The 18802-nt window shown below is 32.2% G+C and overlaps 1 protein-coding gene and 1 long non-coding RNA gene across 2 annotated transcripts; one reads left to right on the top strand and one right to left on the bottom strand.

Annotated features, from left to right (window-relative positions):
* The first annotated feature begins 2542 nt into the window (after positions 1 to 2542).
* Positions 2543 to 5223, top strand: LOC149486520 (uncharacterized). Its single transcript, XR_016315962.1, has 2 exons — positions 2543 to 2739; positions 4703 to 5223. It is a non-coding gene; the product is annotated as an uncharacterized LOC149486520 (long non-coding RNA).
* A 5139-nt stretch (positions 5224 to 10362) lies between these two features.
* Positions 10363 to 12037, bottom strand: LOC149486519 (uncharacterized). The gene is made up of 5 exons (XM_089698146.1): positions 11796 to 12037; positions 11556 to 11689; positions 11384 to 11475; positions 11089 to 11299; positions 10363 to 10878 (listed from the first exon to the last, which is right to left on the bottom strand). Exons 1-5 carry the CDS (start codon positions 11852 to 11854, stop codon positions 10499 to 10501), a joined length of 876 nt encoding a protein of 291 aa, XP_089554272.1. The 5' UTR covers positions 11855 to 12037; the 3' UTR covers positions 10363 to 10498.
* Positions 12038 to 18802: the final 6765 nt, after the last annotated feature.

Below are 18802 nucleotides of genomic sequence, written 5' to 3'. Positions count from 1 at the left end.
AGATACGAAGATAAGAAATTATTTATATTATATCAACATTCTATAGGTATAATCTTAATATTTAACATATTACTATGATCCTATCTAATTACTTACCTATTATTAAACAAGAATTCGGATATTAGTCCATTGAATAAAAAGTTCTAGAGTGCGTGAGTTAGTAACGTAAGATGTTTCTTCGGAAACATGTCAAGAGTCCCTAGGTAATAAACATACTAAAACCCCGGGCCACTAGGAGGAGCCCCGGAGTGGGGGGAGGGGGAAAATGGGTCCATTTTTTCATTTTTCGCTTAAATCTCAAAAACGGTACATGTTAGAGAAAAACTTTCAAGGAAAAGTTGAAAGGCCATAAAATTATCTACAAGTTGTACCTGAATCATTTTTTCCTATATCCTACCGTTTCTGAGTTATACGCAGTAAAACATGATTTTGGCTCAAACAATTTCCACATCAATCGATCAAAAAATATTTCTTTCTTCCAAAAAACTCAAAAGTGCAACTTGTGACCGGTACTGATAGATTGCTCTTAATTAGGTCTATAATTGGTAAAATAAACACATTCCTCCATGGAAGCCTTTAGGAGGAATCGATTGTCAAAATATTATATTATGGTAGTTTGAGTTACTGAACTTGATCTTTTTATTTTTTTCTTCCAAAAAACTCATAAGTGCAACTTGTGACCGGTACAGATAGATTGCTCATAATTGGGTCTATCATTGATGAAAATACCAGATTCCAACACGGAGGCGTTTACGGGGAATTGAATTTTATTAGGGTAGTTACGATACTTGAACTTTTTATTTTTTTTCTCCAAAAAAACTCAAAAGTGCAACTTGTGACCGATACTGATAGATTGCTCTTAATTAGGTCTATAATTAGTAAAATAAACACATTCCTCCATGGAAGCCTTTAGGAGGAATCGATTTTCAAAATACTATATTAGGGTAGTTTGAGTTACTGAACTTGATCTTTTTATTTTTTTCTTCCAAAAAACTCAAAAGTGCAACTTGTGACTGGTACTGTTCGATTGCTCTTAATTAGGTCTATAATTGGTAAAATAAACACATTCCTCCATGGAAGCCTTTAGGAGGAATCGATTGTCAAAATACTATATTAGGGTAGTTTGAGTTACTGAACTTGATCTTTTTATTTTTTTCTTCCAAAAAACTCAAAAGTGCAACTTGTGACCGGTACAGATAGATTGCTCATAATTAGGTCTATCATTGATAAAAATACTAGATTCCACCACGGAGGCGTTTACGGGGAATTGAATTTTATTAGGGTAGATACGATACTTGAACTTTTTATTTTTTTTCTTCCAAAAAAACTCAAAAGTGCAACTTGTGACCGGTACCGATAGATTGCTCATAATTAGGTCTATCATTGATAAAAAAACCAGATTCCACCATGGAGGCCTTTAGGAGGTATTGAATTTTATTAGGGTAGTTACGATACATGAACTTTTTAACTAACTACCCTAATAAAATTCAATTCCCCGTAAACGCCTCCATGGTGGAATCTGGTATTTTTATCAATGATAGACCTAATTATGAGCAATCTATCTGTACCGGTCACAAGTTGCACTTTTGAGCTTTTTGGAAAAAAAAAATAAAAAGTTCATGTATCGTAACTACCCTGATAAAATTCAATTCCCCGTAAACGCCTCCGTGGTGGAATCTGGTATTTTTAGCAATGATAGACCTAATTATGAGCAATCTATCTGTACCGGTCACAAGTTGCACTTTTGAGTTTTTTGGAAGAAAAAAATAAAAAGATCAAGTTCAGTAACTCAAACTGCCCTAATATAATATTTTGACAATCGATTCCTCCTAAAGGCTTCCATGGAGGAATGTGTTTATTTTACCAATTATAGACCTAATTAAGAGCAATCTATCAGTACTGGTCACAAGTTGCACATTTGAGTTTTTTGGAAGAAAGAAATATTTTTTGATCGATTGATGTTGAAATTGTTTGAGCCAAAATCATGTTTTACTGCGTATAACTCAGAAACGGTAGGATATAGGAAAAAATGATTCAGGTACAACTTGTAGATAATTTTATGGCCTTTCAATTTTTCCTTGAAAGTTTTTCTCTAACATGTACCGTTTTTGAGATTTAAGCGAAAAATGAAAAAATGGACCCATTTCCCCCCTCCCCCCACTCCGGGGCTCCTCCTAGTGGCCCGGGGTTTTAGTATGTTTATTACCTAGGGACTCTTGACATGTTTCCGAAGAAACATCTTACGTTACTAACTCACGCACTCTAGACCCCCCTTGGAGGGACTCATTCAATGGACTATATTCCTTGTTCAAAAATAAAACATTAATTACCTACTGTATAATTTACCAAGGATCGTTAATTAGGAAAGGAATACTTCATTTATTTATTCATATCAATTAATTAGCTCATAAATTTTAAATTAAGTGGAACTGACATTTGAACGTGAACGTAATATTTTTAATGTTATTGACACGAGAATTGGAAAACGGCCACCTCCAATGATATTTATCAACCGTGATTACAATTGCTTTGGTAAAATCAGCATTCGTAACCAGTTACTTGGTGCTGTTGTAAGCGGTGCACGTATATAGTTAAGACACTTGCTGTGTTCAACATAAAATCCGAAATATGACATATGCTTTCATAATAGTGGTGTCCGTGGCAATAACATTAAAACTATTGTTTATGAGCTTCTCTTTATACTTTACCCTCAAACATGATGGATCAGAAACGAAGGAGGTAAGACAACCTTTTTTACTGTGAACCGTGTCTAAGAATTTAAATGCCATTGAGCAAACATTTTAAAATATAGTTGATTTTCAAAAAAACATTAACGTCGCTGTTGAAACTTCGTGATTGCAAAAATACACTTTATCACAAGATTTTAAGACTAGATTACACGGTTGTTTTGGACTGTAAACATGTCATGATTTATAAATATAGGTAACATGGTTCTCGCTAAGTGAAACTTTTATGAGTTTTCCTTTTGTCGCGAATGCAGTACATATTTAAAAAACTTAAATAAGTAGACCGTACATACTTAGGTTATCGCTTAACTCTATTATATTGACTTCACTTGTGTTGATTGTTGAATGACAAAATTGTATATCTACCTATACGTACGAAGGCTATTGTTAAAACATTTGCATAAACATAATGTCGGCCTTGTAGCCCGTAATGTTCGGAACAAAAAAATGAACTTCACTTTCTAGACTCTAGAGCGATAATACAATACGATAGATGTGTCATAATTAAATCGCGTTTTAAATCAGTTTTAATTTTTAATTTCTACTAGATTAAACTAGAACTCCTACTAGTTACTACTTGATCTAAATTGTTGAATTCAAACTTTAATTCTTAGGTAGAATTTTAAAATTAAACGATCCAATAAACTTGGGCAACTGGTAAATGTTAACTTTATAGGTCTAGGTTCCTTTGATAAAATGGGAGTGAAAAAATGATTAGGCCAGATAAATAAGAATAAACGATAAGAGAACGGTATTTTATGACAACAATAATCTATCAATCATTTTTTATTTGTCATAGTTTTAATATCCATACTAATATTATAAATGCGAAAGTAACTCTGTCTGTCTGTCTGTTACTCAATCATGCCTAAACTACTGAACCAATTTGCATGAAATTTGGTATGGAGATATTTTGATACCCGAGAAAGGACATAGGCTACCTTTTATTGCGAAATAACTATGTACCACGGGCGAAGCCGGGGCGGACCTCTAGTATCCTATAAATGGTTAATCCTGGTTATATAATATTAAAATATGTTTTACTCCATAGCGCATAGGCACCTGAGGTAGTAACTACATATTTAGTAATCTGTGGGGTTCGAAATTAACCGTCAGGAAGCCAGAACGCTTGAATCTATCCTCACAAAAGTATATGTCTGTCTATGAGAACAGATAATAATATATAATATAAATAACAGATAATATAAATAACTAAGCCATCTTAGTAATAACGAACAAAGGAATATAGCTTGAGCAACCCGAGGCATTGCCCTATCCGATGAATTAGCCACGGGGCTAAAGCTATAGTTACGCCACTAGTTCAATGTGAAATTGATTGTAACTGCTCTGAAAACGTTAAATTAATATTCGAAAATAGCATAAACAAGTACATTTCAAATATTCTTGATAATATATCTACCTATTATTGATAAGTATTCATAAATAATGTGACAATGAGTTGTTATTGAAAGTATAATATAAGTGGAGCGCCTGGGGGTTTTCACCTCGGATTAGAGTTATAGTGAATGAATGAATTAAAAAACAATATCCCACATCGATCATATTAATTCATTCACTATAACAGCTCTAATCCGAGGTGTTACGGTTTTGAATACTACAGGCACTCCACTATACAGGGTGTCCCACCACCGGTATTCTGAGCTCGTCCAAGTTTACAAGTCCCTTCGCGCTTAGTATACCAAGAGTGGGACACCCTGTATCAGTGTATATACAATGCATTATTCATTCATTATCATAGCTGTTGGCTGAAACTACGTGTTAGTAGTAACTATTAATCCGTGGTAGTATATGGAGCATATTATGTACTGGAGCATGTAGCAAAAAAATATAGCTTCATTGCTCATTTCCAATCAAAAATGTATATTAAATTAATTTTAAAAAGTACCTTTTGAATTCTGTGCCTATGTTACCTATGTATGCTATTTTTGTTACAGGGATCAACAAAGAAGAACGGAAAAGGAATAATGGCGAAGTGCAAACAAATCACTCGAGCATTTATGCCAAAAATGAATTGTTGTCCGGATGGAAAAGACAAATATAACTTAAACTACAGTTGAAACTCTTTATCAATTTGTAATTTAGATATTCAACTATTCATCAATTTTAATAATTACTTCCACGTATGTACATATAGGTGTGGCTGCTAAATTCATATTACTGCATATATTTTTAATTTGATGTGAATATTTGTACTGTAAAAGCTTTTTATTAAATGTAAAATAAAAAATACAAAATAGTTTGTTATCCGAAGCCGCAGCTCCAATGCTGGACTTAGGTACTTTATATGTTGTTGATAACATTTAGAAATAACGTTTCTCTAAAGATCTTTAATAGATACAAAGTTTCTCAAATTCGTTATGGAACTGAATTTGCTCTCACAAATTTTTGTGCGGATGGATGTTGCTGGCTTCAGTTGTTACTTTTTACAAAGGAAACGTTTTTATTCGTAGGTTTTAACATAGCTTGATTTTATTTGCATTGTGGGAATCAAGCACGCATCGGTTACTTCATCCATACAGATGGCGTGAAATAAGAGTAGGAGCATTCGAATACATACTGTATTTCGTACGATCAGTGGCTGAGACTGAACAATAATTATGGTCTCTGCTAATATATTTTATGAACGGTAGTCATCGCTTACCATTGGGCGACCCATCAGAAAAGTGCGAGCTCTAATAATAAATTATTATTATTATAGAGCTCGTACTTTTCTGATGGGCTCTAATAATAATATAATATTATTATTTTATTATTGTTGTTGTTGAGTTGAGATGAGAGAGAGTAATTAATGTTAGATATTAATTAATTTTACGTAACATAAAGAAAATGATATAAAATAGAAAAAATATGGTTTCCAGCTAAATCAGTTAAAATAGCTTTTCCAATCCTTCATAATACCTACCCATTTGATTTTTGGAAAAACATCAAGTAGATATTAATTATTAATTGTAGGTATGTACAGTCAGAAGCATAAATATATTACCATTTGCAGATTAGCAATAATATCTGTCATAAGAACGGGTTCAATAATATCTGTCTGCCCGTATACAGCAAAAATATCTGACATTAGTAGGTAGCATAATAAAGTGGCATCAAAATTATGTGACGAAAATGTTACAGCAAATAATTGTGACAACCTCTCGAAGCATAAATATGTGACGTCACCTAGGCGGCAATAATATCTGACACAATTTTATATTTCTGTATTGTAAAATATAATTGATTCCTCACAAAAAGCATAAATATGTGACACTAGCTTTCCGCCCGCGGCTTCGCCTGCGTTTTCACAGAAAAACCGCATAGGTCCCGATCCCGTGGGAATTTTGGGATAAAACCTATCCTAAGTGTTAACCCAAGTTACCATTTATATGTCTGCTAAATTTTATTGTAATCGGTTCAGTAGTATTTGCGTGAAAGAGTAACAAACACACATATACACATCCTCACAAACTTTTGCATTAATAATACTAGATTAGTAGGATAGGAAGTAGGATTATAGTAGGACTAGTAGGATAAGATAGGATAGGATTTTAAAAAGGCAAAACGTTATTTATTGAATTAGTGTTATGTATTTTGCTGGGGTAAGAATATGAACAAAAGACACATTATATTTTGTAAATATTTTTTTTTTAATAAAATTACGATAATATGATCACTTGCCATAATATTCGATACTCAATAAAATAATAGCAATATTATAGGCTAATAATAGGTAAATCAAAATGAATAACGGAGCAATCGTGTCAAACGCCGCTAACGTCAAATATAACAAAACATGTGACAAAACAATTTCTAAATAATACACGAAGGTTACACTGAACCTTCAAATAAAATAGATCTACCCAAGTGGGCATTCATATAAGTATATGAATACTTTAATTTTGTCATGATATGATATCCTTCTAATATTATAAATGCGAAAGTTCGTTAGTATCATGTAAGGATGTTTGTTACTCTTTCACACAAATAAAAGAGAAAATGGAATTTAGCACACACATAGAAGGTAACTTGGATTAACGCTTATGATCCTGGAAATCCCACAGGGACGGAAACTATGCGGGTTTTTCTTTGAAAACGCGGGCGAAGCCGCGGGTGTTAAGCTAGCAGGATATAATATCTAGACATACAATATGTAGTATACAACGACGGCACTAATATACAATATGGTAATAACTAATAATGTTTTAAAACAACGTATTTAAAATAAAATTTATTTATTTTGTATTAATTCAATATTAAATTGAAAATAAAATTGTGTCAGATATTATTGCTTCCTAGTTGATGTCACATATTTATGCTTTTAGTGTGGAATCAACGCAAAATACAGAAATATAAAATTGTGTCAGATATTATTGCCACCTAGTCGGTGTCACATATTTATGCTTTGTGTGAGGAATCGATGCAAAATACAGAAATATGAAATTGTGTCAGATATTATTACTTCCTAGTTGATGTCACATATTTATGCTTTTTGTGAGGAATCGATGCAAAATATATAAATATGAAATTGTGTCAGATATTATTGCTTCCTAGTTGATGTCACATATTTATGCTTTTTGTGAGGAATCGATGCAAAATACAGAAATATGAAATTGTGTCAGATATTATTGCTTCCTAGTTGATGTCACATATTTATGCTTTTTGTGAGGAAACTATGCAAAATATAGAAATATGAAATTGTGTCAGATATTATTGCCACCTAGTTGATGTCACATATTTTTGATTTGTATGAGGAATCTATGCAAAATACAGAAATATGAAATTGTGTCAGATATTATTGCTTCCTAGTTGATGTCACATATTTATGCTTTTTGTGAGGAAACTATGCAAAATATAGAAATATATGAAATTGTGTCAGATATTATTGCCACCTAGTTGATGTCACATATTTTTGATTTGTATGAGGAATCTATGCAAAATACAGAAATATGAAATTGTGTCAGATATTATTGCTTCCTAGTTGATGTCACATATTTATGCTTTTTGTGAGGAAACTATGCAAAATATAGAAATATGAAATTGTGTCAGATATTATTGCCACCTAGTTGATGTCACATATTTTTGATTTGTATGAGAAATCTATGCAAAATACAGAAATATGAAATTGTGTCAGATATTATTGCTTCCTAGTTGATGTCACATATTTTTGATTTGTATGAGGAATCTATGCAAAATACAGAAATATGAAATTGTGTCAGATATTATTGCTTCCTAGTTGATGTCACATATTTATGCTTTTTGTGAGGAAACTATGCAAAATATAGAAATATATGAAATTGTGTCAGATATTATTGCCACCTAGTTGATGTCACATATTTTTGATTTGTATGAGGAATCTATGCAAAATACAGAAATATGAAATTGTGTCAGATATTATTGCTTCCTAGTTGATGTCACATATTTATGCTTTTTGTGAGGAAACTATGCAAAATATAGAAATATATGAAATTGTGTCAGATATTATTGCCACCTAGTTGATGTCACATATTTTTGATTTGTATGAGGAATCTATGCAAAATACAGAAATATGAAATTGTGTCAGATATTATTACTTCCTAGTTGATGTCACATATTTATGCTTTTTGTGAGGAATCGATGCAAAATATATAAATATGAAATTGTGTCAGATATTATTGCTTCCTAGTTGATGTCACATATTTATGCTTTTTGTGAGGAATCGATGCAAAATATATAAATATGAAATTGTGTCAGATATTATTGCTTCCTAGTTGATGTCACATATTTATGCTTTTTGTGAGGAATCGATGCAAAATACAGAAATATGAAATTGTGTCAGATATTATTGCTTCCTAGTTGATGTCACATATTTATGCTTTTTGTGAGGAAACTATGCAAAATATAGAAATATGAAATTGTGTCAGATATTATTGCCACCTAGTTGATGTCACATATTTTTGATTTGTATGAGGAATCTATGCAAAATACAGAAATATGAAATTGTGTCAGATATTATTGCTTCCTAGTTGATGTCACATATTTATGCTTTTTGTGAGGAAACTATGCAAAATATAGAAATATATGAAATTGTGTCAGATATTATTGCCACCTAGTTGATGTCACATATTTTTGATTTGTATGAGGAATCTATGCAAAATACAGAAATATGAAATTGTGTCAGATATTATTGCTTCCTAGTTGATGTCACATATTTATGCTTTTTGTGAGGAAACTATGCAAAATATAGAAATATGAAATTGTGTCAGATATTATTGCCACCTAGTTGATGTCACATATTTTTGATTTGTATGAGAAATCTATGCAAAATACAGAAATATGAAATTGTGTCAGATATTATTGCTTCCTAGTTGATGTCACATATTTATGCCGTGAGAGGTTGTCACAATTATTTGCTGTAAAATTTTCGTCACATAATTTTGATGCCACTTTATTATGCTGCCTACTAATGTCAGATATTTTTGCTGTATACGGGCAGATAGATATTATTGAATTAGTTCTAGTGACAGATATTTTTGCACATCGCCCCCTAGGCATATATTATTGCTCGTGACTGTACTTAAAATATAGGGAAGTACTACTACGACTACGACTCTGGTCTTTCATATATATGTATTTTAATTTTATATTTTATACAAATCGATCTTAATCTAAAAGCGTAACAGCGCTTTTTACGATAAACAGAGCAAACATACTTTCGCATCAGAATACATACCTACAATAGTTATATATATATAGGTACATATTTTAAATTCAAAGATATAAATTAAAATACTACTTTGACCAATGAAAACAATCGCCTAGAATCTAGATCTTTGTGTTCGTATACCTCGCCAAGTCTAATTAATTATTATTTTTACCACGTTGATTAAGGTAATAGAAGTATCCTATTTGAATTAATATTCTAAGAAGTACTATCGCCTAAGTACATGAGAATAGCAGAACGTACAGGATATAGGTAGTATGTTGAGGATGGTTGAGGAAATACGTTTTATGGACGCATGTGAAATAAAAATTCAACCCTGAGGTTGGTATATTAACCTTATCGCTTACGACTTTGACAGTGGATCGATACGGTATCGATAATCAAAAAAATAACATAGTTTTATTTTATTGTAAATTAGCTTTCCGCCCGCGTTTTCAAAGAAAAACCCGCATAGTTCCCGTTCCCGTGGGATTTCCGGGATTAATCCCATCTTATGTGTTAATCCAAGTTACCCTCTATAGGTGTGCTTAATTTCATTGTAATTGGTTCTGTAGTATTTGCGTGAAAGAGTAACAAACACACATATACACACCCTCACAAACTTTCGCATTTATAATATTATAATTATACTAGCGGTCCGCCCCGGCTTCGCCCGTGGTACCTACATGTTTAAACTATCCTATCTCTCAAGTTGGATCGAACTGCACATGGCATGCGCATTTCATTATAATCGGTTAAGTGGTTTAGGAGTCCATTGAGGACAAACATTGTGACACGAGATTTATATATACATAATAGGTAGTAGGATATTCAGGACAGATATTATCATTTCCAAATTTCAGTACACTGTTCTTGGTATGATTAGGTAGGACTAGTAGGAAAGCTAAATTTGATAAATAAAAATAATGTTGATAACAGAATAAAATTTATTTATATTCACAAAACATTATATTATATACATAACATCTTTCTATTATACAATATATACAAAGGTCAAACTTGTTAAAACACTGCCCATTTATATAATATAAACAAAATAATCTTTCCATCAATGCGATTCATAACCTGAAGGTACTAAATAATTCATTACTCTTGTTGCAGTGGGCCAAGTCACTGTTTTCTGCTTAATATCTAGTTTGAAGTTTCTTTCCTTATACATAAGTGCATTTTTCACAACCAATCTATTGAATTCATGTACATGAGGATGGTTTGTATACTCATCTATGGCCATCCACTTGCAATCTTTAACTTCTCTGTGTGATTGTACAATATCTTCTGAAATAGCTTTCATCATCATCAGGATATAAATATCTGAGTTACCATACATCATATTGTGAGAATGCCTGAATGTAATTATTGATTCAAAACTACAGTCCACTCCAGTTTCCTCTTTTACTTCTCGCACACCAGCATCTTTGATGTCTTCTCCTAAAAATATTTATTATTTAATTATTATTTAAGTAGTGTAGGAATTAACTTGGTATCGAAAAATATGATTTTTCTTACAAATATATTTCCTCCATGAGCATAAACTTCAATTACATATTCCCATTTATATTCCACTTTCCAAAAGGGTCATGTGTTTTCTTGATTGTTTATAGTTTATACAGTTGATAAAATAATAAAAAAATTACGTACCTCTTTCTACATAGCCACCTGGCAACTTCCAGTGTGGGTAATTATAATGTTTCTCTGATATTGCCAATAGCTGTTGTTTATCATTTAACACCAAGGCACCCACACCCAGGTTTGTATGGCTTGCTGGTGGTAAATTTGGAGTAGAGTCCAACGGAAGCCACTTATACATCATCACAAAGTCATCTCTAGCATGATGAAAATGAAAACCTCTCTAAGGATACCAAACTTTATAAAAATGAAAATGTAACAAGCACTAAATAAAACATAGCTAATCTTATTTTAAAGAAAAAATTACCTTAGCTAATAGGGGAACATACTCGGAACTCTGGATTCGAATTTTAAACCATATGCACCTTTTCCCCTCTTCATGCCATTGCTTTAGAGAATCTATAACATTATAAGAAGTATAATATGTATATTTAAAACTTATTTTTTTATTGACTCAAATCATTCTAATTATAATTTACCTTCTAATTTAATCAAAAATTCATCATTGCTGTATTTTACATCAACCGTGTCAACTGTTACACCCTTGAATCTATCAGGTTCGGCTTTGAACACATATTTAGTTGAATAGCATGTCTTCATTGAGGATATTAGCCTGCAATTATGTATTATAATAGATGATTTTATATTATGTTTCTTAATTCTAATAATTGACATATGAACAGATGTCGCAACAGAAAATTTTCATTAATAGTTCCAACCTCATATTATTTTTTCTCATCCAAGCATCTTTTACTGTACAAATAAATCTTGTAAACATAGTTATTACAGAAAGTAAACGGTTATCTAATTATACACTATATGTTCATTAGAATAAGCTTAAACTACTTTAGATAAAATCCTGATTATTAAGATGTCATAATAATAAATTCATTTTTATTTTAAATTAATAAAATTATTATATTTCCAGGCACAATTTTATCAAAACCATCAATGACAATGTCATTTGTCAAGATTCAAGTTTATAAATATTTCGTAATTGTCAATTTTGTCGTGTACATTTAAGACAAATTTAATAGCTTATACCAAGGGCGGGACATTCCGGGGCGGATGCCTGACCAACTCGACCAACTCGACCACGAGTGGCTGAGTTGGTCAGGCATCCGCCCCGGAATGGCGCGAAAGGATGCGGGTTCGAGTCCCGCCTCTTTTTCTATTCTTTATAAATTTATATTTATAAATCATTTTAATGCCATAAAACCAAAATATAAATTTCAACAAAATTCATCAACGTAACCGGGCTGTTTTCCAATTACAGAGCATAATGCGACTCAGTGGCGCACAATGCCGAATTATGCTGATGCTTAATTGGAACGTGAAACGCACCAGCAGGTTGCGCCTCAAAGCAATAAACCTATAGAGTTCTCAGAGGAATAAACCTAAACCTAGGTTTATTCCTCTGAGGGTTGCGCTAATTGGCTCGACTATTGACGCCTAAGATTGACGCAATGGGCGACCAGTGCAAACTTAGCACCCCATCTATGGAATTTTGGGTCGAAAATGACCTTGATCGTTAGGTCCCCGTTAGGTCCTTTAAGGTCCACCAATTTTTTCGTTAGGTCCCCTTTAGTTTTTTTTTAAATAATTTTTTAAATTTTAGGTATAAAAAAATTACACTTTAGCACCCCATCCATAGAATTTTGGGTCAAAAATGACCTTAATCTATAGGTCTTCGTTAGGTCCTATAAGGTCCCACAATTTTTTCGTTAGGTCCCCTTTAGTTTTTTTTTAAATATTTTTTTTTTAATTTTGGGTATAAAAAAATTACACTTTAGCACCTCATCCATATCAAAATTGGCGAATTTTATCAAAATCGTATTCTTTACCGTTAGGTCCGTATAGGTCCATCATTGAAATTGTTAAATTATTTATTTTATTAAAATCTATATATTTATAAGAAAGTCGTGTTAGTTACTCCACTTATAACTCAAGAACGGCTGAACCGATTTAGCTGAAAATTGGCAGGGAGGTAGTTTAGAGCCAGGAGAAGGATATAGGATACTAAATATGTACCACGGGCGAAGCCGGGGCACTAGTTATAAAATAATTGAAACCTGCGCATGCGCCTTAGAGCATTAAGACATGCGCACATCATACATAAACAGCGCGAAATTTAAATTGGTATCGTTTCATTTATTAAATCAATAAATAAATCTATACTAGTCACGTCTGGTTCGAAAGATGAGACTGGCTTTTTATTTCGAAAATTTATTTGGCAACACTTAACAGTTAACTGTCATTAAAACCTGAGTTGTTGATGTGTCAAAGCTTGTCAAAGTGATTTTATTTTCTGCGATTTTAGCTTAGGATTTTAGTGATTTCTAATAATTGAAAACTGAGTTGAAAACATGACGAAAACTTTAAACTATGATTAATAAATTTAAAAAGAAACAATTTGAAAGAGATGTAGTTTTCAAGGAAAAACACACAGTGTGACTTGATATTTTGATACTTTTCATCTTGATTGCATTGCACATTATATGATTTGTTTAATATTATTATTATTATTTTGCATGGATGATACCAGTAATCCAGTTATAAACTATTAAAGCAACAATATAAAATTGAACGATCTGTCCGTTCAAAATGTTTAAAGACACAAAATCAGTATCTCAACGAGATTTCTTCTATGACCGAACCATGTTATTCATGTTGAAGAGCAGTACAAAAAAAACAAGATGGAATAACTGCAGAAATGGAAGAGTTAATGATGTCAGAGATAATGATAGTGATTCTTATTCTTTATTCGCGGCTGAACGCGGCTTTTAGATTTAATATGATTATATTGATTAAACAAAATTTAATTGTATTTTATTATGTTTTTTATTACTTTCACTAGCTGTTCTTTTTTTTATCTGTATCAGATAACTGTACCAGATTACATATATATAATATTATATAGATGAAGAGTTTGTAGAGGTTGTTAATCTCTCAAAAAAACAAAGCTCGTAATAATAAATTAAAGTATCAAAACTTTATTTCCAACTATAACCTAAGTTACCATTAGGTTACCTTAATATGATGATTTTTTGAATTTGCCGCCTTTTCCAGTCTTATCTTTCGTTAGCCGGACTATCACCACAGTATCACCATATTTCCTACAGTATGGCGACGAATGTACTTGTGCAGAGAAACGGAGGGGAACTGGCGGGGGGTCGGGCGACGCGGGCCGCTTAATGCAATCACGCTGAGTTTGCATTAACTATCGCGAAAGGACGACGCAGTCGTATTTTTTGTGTAATAATTTTATTATACATAGGTACTTACATATTCTATTATGGCGCGCAAAAACTGTTCCGTTTACGGATGTAAATCTACATTGAAATCCCAGAAGGAAACAATATTTCAGAAAGATTGTATTAATAATTGTATCTGTTGAATTAAAATCAAAGCTATGTATATGTTGTCCTCATTATTTTCTAATCAGATTGTACATCCCAATGCGAATGCATTACTTCTTAAATGGTATAATATACAATTAAGAACATCCAAAAATAAAGTGTCCACGTAAATAATATTTAGCAGTGCAATATCTGTAATTATATATTTATGAACAAATGATTACATCAGATTTAATAATCGCAATTATTTTGAATGTACATATGAATAAATGATTTCATCATAATATTAATAATCACAATTGTTTTATTTCCCATTTGTTGCAACCCTAGCGTATTTTCGTGTGGCAGCGTAAGTACCTACGCTGGCGGCGGCATCGCGCGACATCAAAGGCGTTTCCTTACTGTAGGAAATAATATTGTAATACTGTGCTATCACTATCATTATTATATTATTATACATAGTATAAAACAAAGTCGCTTTCTCTGTCCCTATGTCCCTTTGTACGCTTAAATCTTTGAAACTACGCAACGGATTTTGATGCAGTTTCTTTTAATAGATAGAGTGATTCAAGAGGAAGGTTTATATGTATAATAACATCCATTAAATAGTGGAGAAGTACTGCTATTTTTGAGGTTTCTAATGTGATGTCGTAAAAAATTACCAGCCTTACTTATAAAAACTGACTGATCTGTTGCATAAACACCTCTCAGTTAAATAACTCTCAACTCCTTAAACAATGATTAAAATAATCTTAGGTACTTATAAACCTATCTCAGCAGTCTCTCAACTAAGTTACGTCAATATATGTATTTTTTTCTAGTAACATTATCGAAATAAAACCCGCTATTCACGTAAAACTTGACTAAAAATGTACTTTTTGACAAATATGAATGGTAGACTTTATTTTGTATGACGTTTAACTGACAGGATATTGATAACTTTCAAATTTCAAACATTTGTACAGATTTGAGATTTTTGATAAATTCAAATTCAGTTTTAATTTAAAATGAGTTCAATGATCAATAAACGTTCTCGTTCGACGAATTGGAGTGAGGAGGATAAGGTACGTAATGTACACAAGAAATCTAATAGAATGTACTTATTTCCTTACATGTTTTAATGCTTATTAATAAATATATATTGCTCTTTAGAAAGTGCTTCGAAAATAATTAGTGCTCGAGCGAGCACATATTATATTAGAGAATAAGGATACGTCGACTAATACAAATACAGCAAAAAAACTTGCATGGGAAGATGTTTTGTCTTGGTTATTTTAGTTTTACTTATTCTAACAGTTTCTTGTATTTAATAAATTGTTACAGTGTAATAACATTATTATTGTATTTATATTTCAGTTATAATATCATTTCACTCCATAAAAGGGACTTAAGCCAAATACAAAATCAGTGGAGGAATTTGAAGAAAGCTAAGGCTTCGGAACACAAATTTAGAACGGCAAGAAACATGACAGGCGGGGGACCTCCGCCACCAAGTCCTCCGCCTGAAGATCAAGAGCTTATAGCAGCTCTTCCTAATGAGTTTGTGGTTGATAACAATCCTTTCGATAGCGATGCAACACATGGCCAACAGGTTTATATTTTTTACATTTTCTACTGCTATTATTCCTTAATTTGGAATATCCATTAAGGGATAATAGCGCTATGCATATATAGTTTTTTATTGTGAGATTGAGTAATTATATTTTATATATTTATAGGAAGTTACTAAGGAGTCTGCTGATGATACATTGAAATTGAATGAAAATGATGAAAGCACTTCACATGCATAGGTAATCATATTATATAATAATTTGTATAATATTTTTATCAGTTATGTTATACAAAAATATCAGTATTATAAATAAAATTTATATTATTTTAAAATAATTATTATTTTTTTATTTTTAGCCTGAATTGCCAAATTTCTCCACTGAATTGCCACGTATAAATCCTACACATCATATTTTCAAAGCTAAACCAAAAAAAACGTAAGTATGTAATGTTGAAAATAGAATTTCATGAAATTTCCTGTGCTTATTGTTCAGCTGTGATTTATGTGAAATAATGTTTAATGTTTATGTTATTTTTACAGTGGGAAATCAAATTCCAATTACGAGCATCAATTATTCCTCCTTGCAAAAAAAAGCAGGGAGGAATTAATGAAGCAACAACAAGAGTTGCATCTATTAAGAATAGAGCAAGAGAGGGAGCTTCACCTATTAAGAATAGAACAAGAGAGGGAGCTTCACGAGAAGAAGCTCCAAATACTTGCATTAGAGGAGGAATATTTAAAAAAAATAAATTTTGAAAAATAATAAAATATGGTTTTTATTGATTAAAATAAGTTTCAATATAAATGGCCCTGTTTATATTTTCGTCTTCATCTTCTATATTATCAGGGATAGTTGGATCGATTAATAATTGATTTTCAAGGCCTGAAGGATCTAGAAAAATACAAAATAAAGAATTAAAATATGCTTATTTTTTATGTATTGGCATTATTAAATATACTTTGTTTACATATTAGTTTGCACAAATACCTTGATTTAAAATAGACTCATTAAAGAGTATTGCTAAATTGTGCAAAACTGCACAAGCAACAATAGTGGTCTTGATCACTTGCAGAGACCCTCGCATTGTTTCGTTGAGTATGCGGAATCTTTGCTTCCACACCCCAAAGCAACGCTCTACAGTATTCCTCGTTCGTATGTGACTCAGGTTGTACCTTTCTTCTGCCTGTGTCCTTGGTCTTAATATTGGTGTTAGAAGATGCGAAGTACAAGGATACCCGCTATCTCCAATCAGCTTCCCATGAAATTCATTCTCCTCAAACCTCCGCTTTATTGAGCTTTCTCTATATATGCGGGAATCATGTGTACTTCCTCTCCAGTGACACACAATATCGCAGATTTTAAGGTCAGAGTCACATACTACCTGTAATTATTGTCATCAATATTATTATAAATTAGAAACACATAATAGCACACATAACAATGAAAATTTATTACTTTAAATACACTATGATCAAACTAAAATGTTATTGTACAATGTTCATACTTGAGTGTTAATGGAGTAATGTCCCTTCCTATTAACATAGTACTGTCCAGCCTCTCCACTCACTTTGCGTATCTTAATATGAGTGCAATCTATTGCACCAATGATACGCTTCATCCCGCATATTATGGCCTCAAATTTCCTAATTGCTTTGGCTTCCTCGGTTGAGTTCGACGGCATATTAATATAACGCGAACTTTTAGAAGCTAACGCAATAGCAACATTTCGGGACAAACGGGAAAGTGTCTGTTGACTCATTCTGTGAATGTCAGCACAATCTTCTTGGATCTGTAATGTAATAGATCGTTATACAGGCTTTTCTATTGTATATATCCAAAACTAGAGCACAAGTCACATCTACCTCATGCCGGCCCCAATATCGAATAACTGCCATCACTTGCAGTTCCACTGGAATACCGCCCCCTCGAGTGTCCACGCGAAGGTCATCCCGAATCAAATTAATGATTTGTTGCATGTTATTCTTTCCGAATCTATACCTCGACCGTAGTGTGGCCCTGTGGCCGCTACAAAAATATATTGACACCATAGATTGACACTAATACCAGGTTATTTTAATTCTAGGTTGAAAAGTAGGTTTTTAATAAATAAGCACTCTCAGAACAATAGATTTATTTAATAAATGAAACGATACCATTTTAAATTTCGCGCTGTTTATGTATGATGTGCGCATGCCTTAATGCTCTAAGGCGCATGCGCAGGTTTTTATTATTTTATAATTTTAATAAAATAAATAATTCAACAATTTCAATGATGAGCCCATACGGACCTAACGGTAAAGAATACGATTTTGATAAAATTTGCCAATTTTGCTATGGATGGGGTGCTAAAGTGTAACTTTTTTATACCTAAAATTAAAAAAAAATTATTTAAAAAAAAACTAAAGGGGACCTAATGAAAAAATTGTGGGACCTTATAGGACCTAACGGAGACCTATCGATTGAGGTCATTTTTGACCCAAAATTCTATGGATGGGGTGCTAAAGTGCATTTTTTTTTATACCTAAAATTTAAAAAATTATTTTAAAAAAACTAAAGGGGACCTAACGAAAAAATTGTGGGACCTTAAAGGACCTAACGGGGACCTAACGATCAAGGTCATTTTCGACCCAAAATTCCATTGATGGGGTGCTAAGTTTGCACTGGTCAATGGGCGCCGCGGCCGCAAGCAAGCAAATCACAGTGACAGTATATAAGTGTTTATCTATCTACTATCTATGGCCTCAATTTGACCGTAGCTTTATAATCTGTTGATTGTCGATTGTCAAAAATGCCGTATCATCGTATCTCAATGTC

This window comes from Colias philodice, chromosome 8, assembly GCF_061535455.1.
Source record: "Colias philodice isolate Cphi_HAF_F1 chromosome 8, ilColPhil1 Martin Lab GWU primary, whole genome shotgun sequence".
Classification (NCBI taxonomy): domain Eukaryota; kingdom Metazoa; phylum Arthropoda; class Insecta; order Lepidoptera; family Pieridae; genus Colias; species Colias philodice.
Note: the sequence above shows the minus strand (reverse complement) of the source record. Positions and strands in the feature narration are given on the sequence as shown.

Coding starts and splice junctions, on each gene's coding strand:
- LOC149486519 (XM_089698146.1), bottom strand. CDS start 11,854: ATGTTTACAAGATTTATTTGTACAGTAAAAGATGCTTGGATGAGAAAA. Junction 11,690..11,795: donor ATGAGAAAAAATAATATGAG/GTTGGAACTATT, acceptor ACATAATTGCAG/GCTAATATCCTCAATGAAGA. Junction 11,476..11,555: donor ATTTTTGATTAAATTAGAAG/GTAAATTATAAT, acceptor ATAATGTTATAG/ATTCTCTAAAGCAATGGCAT.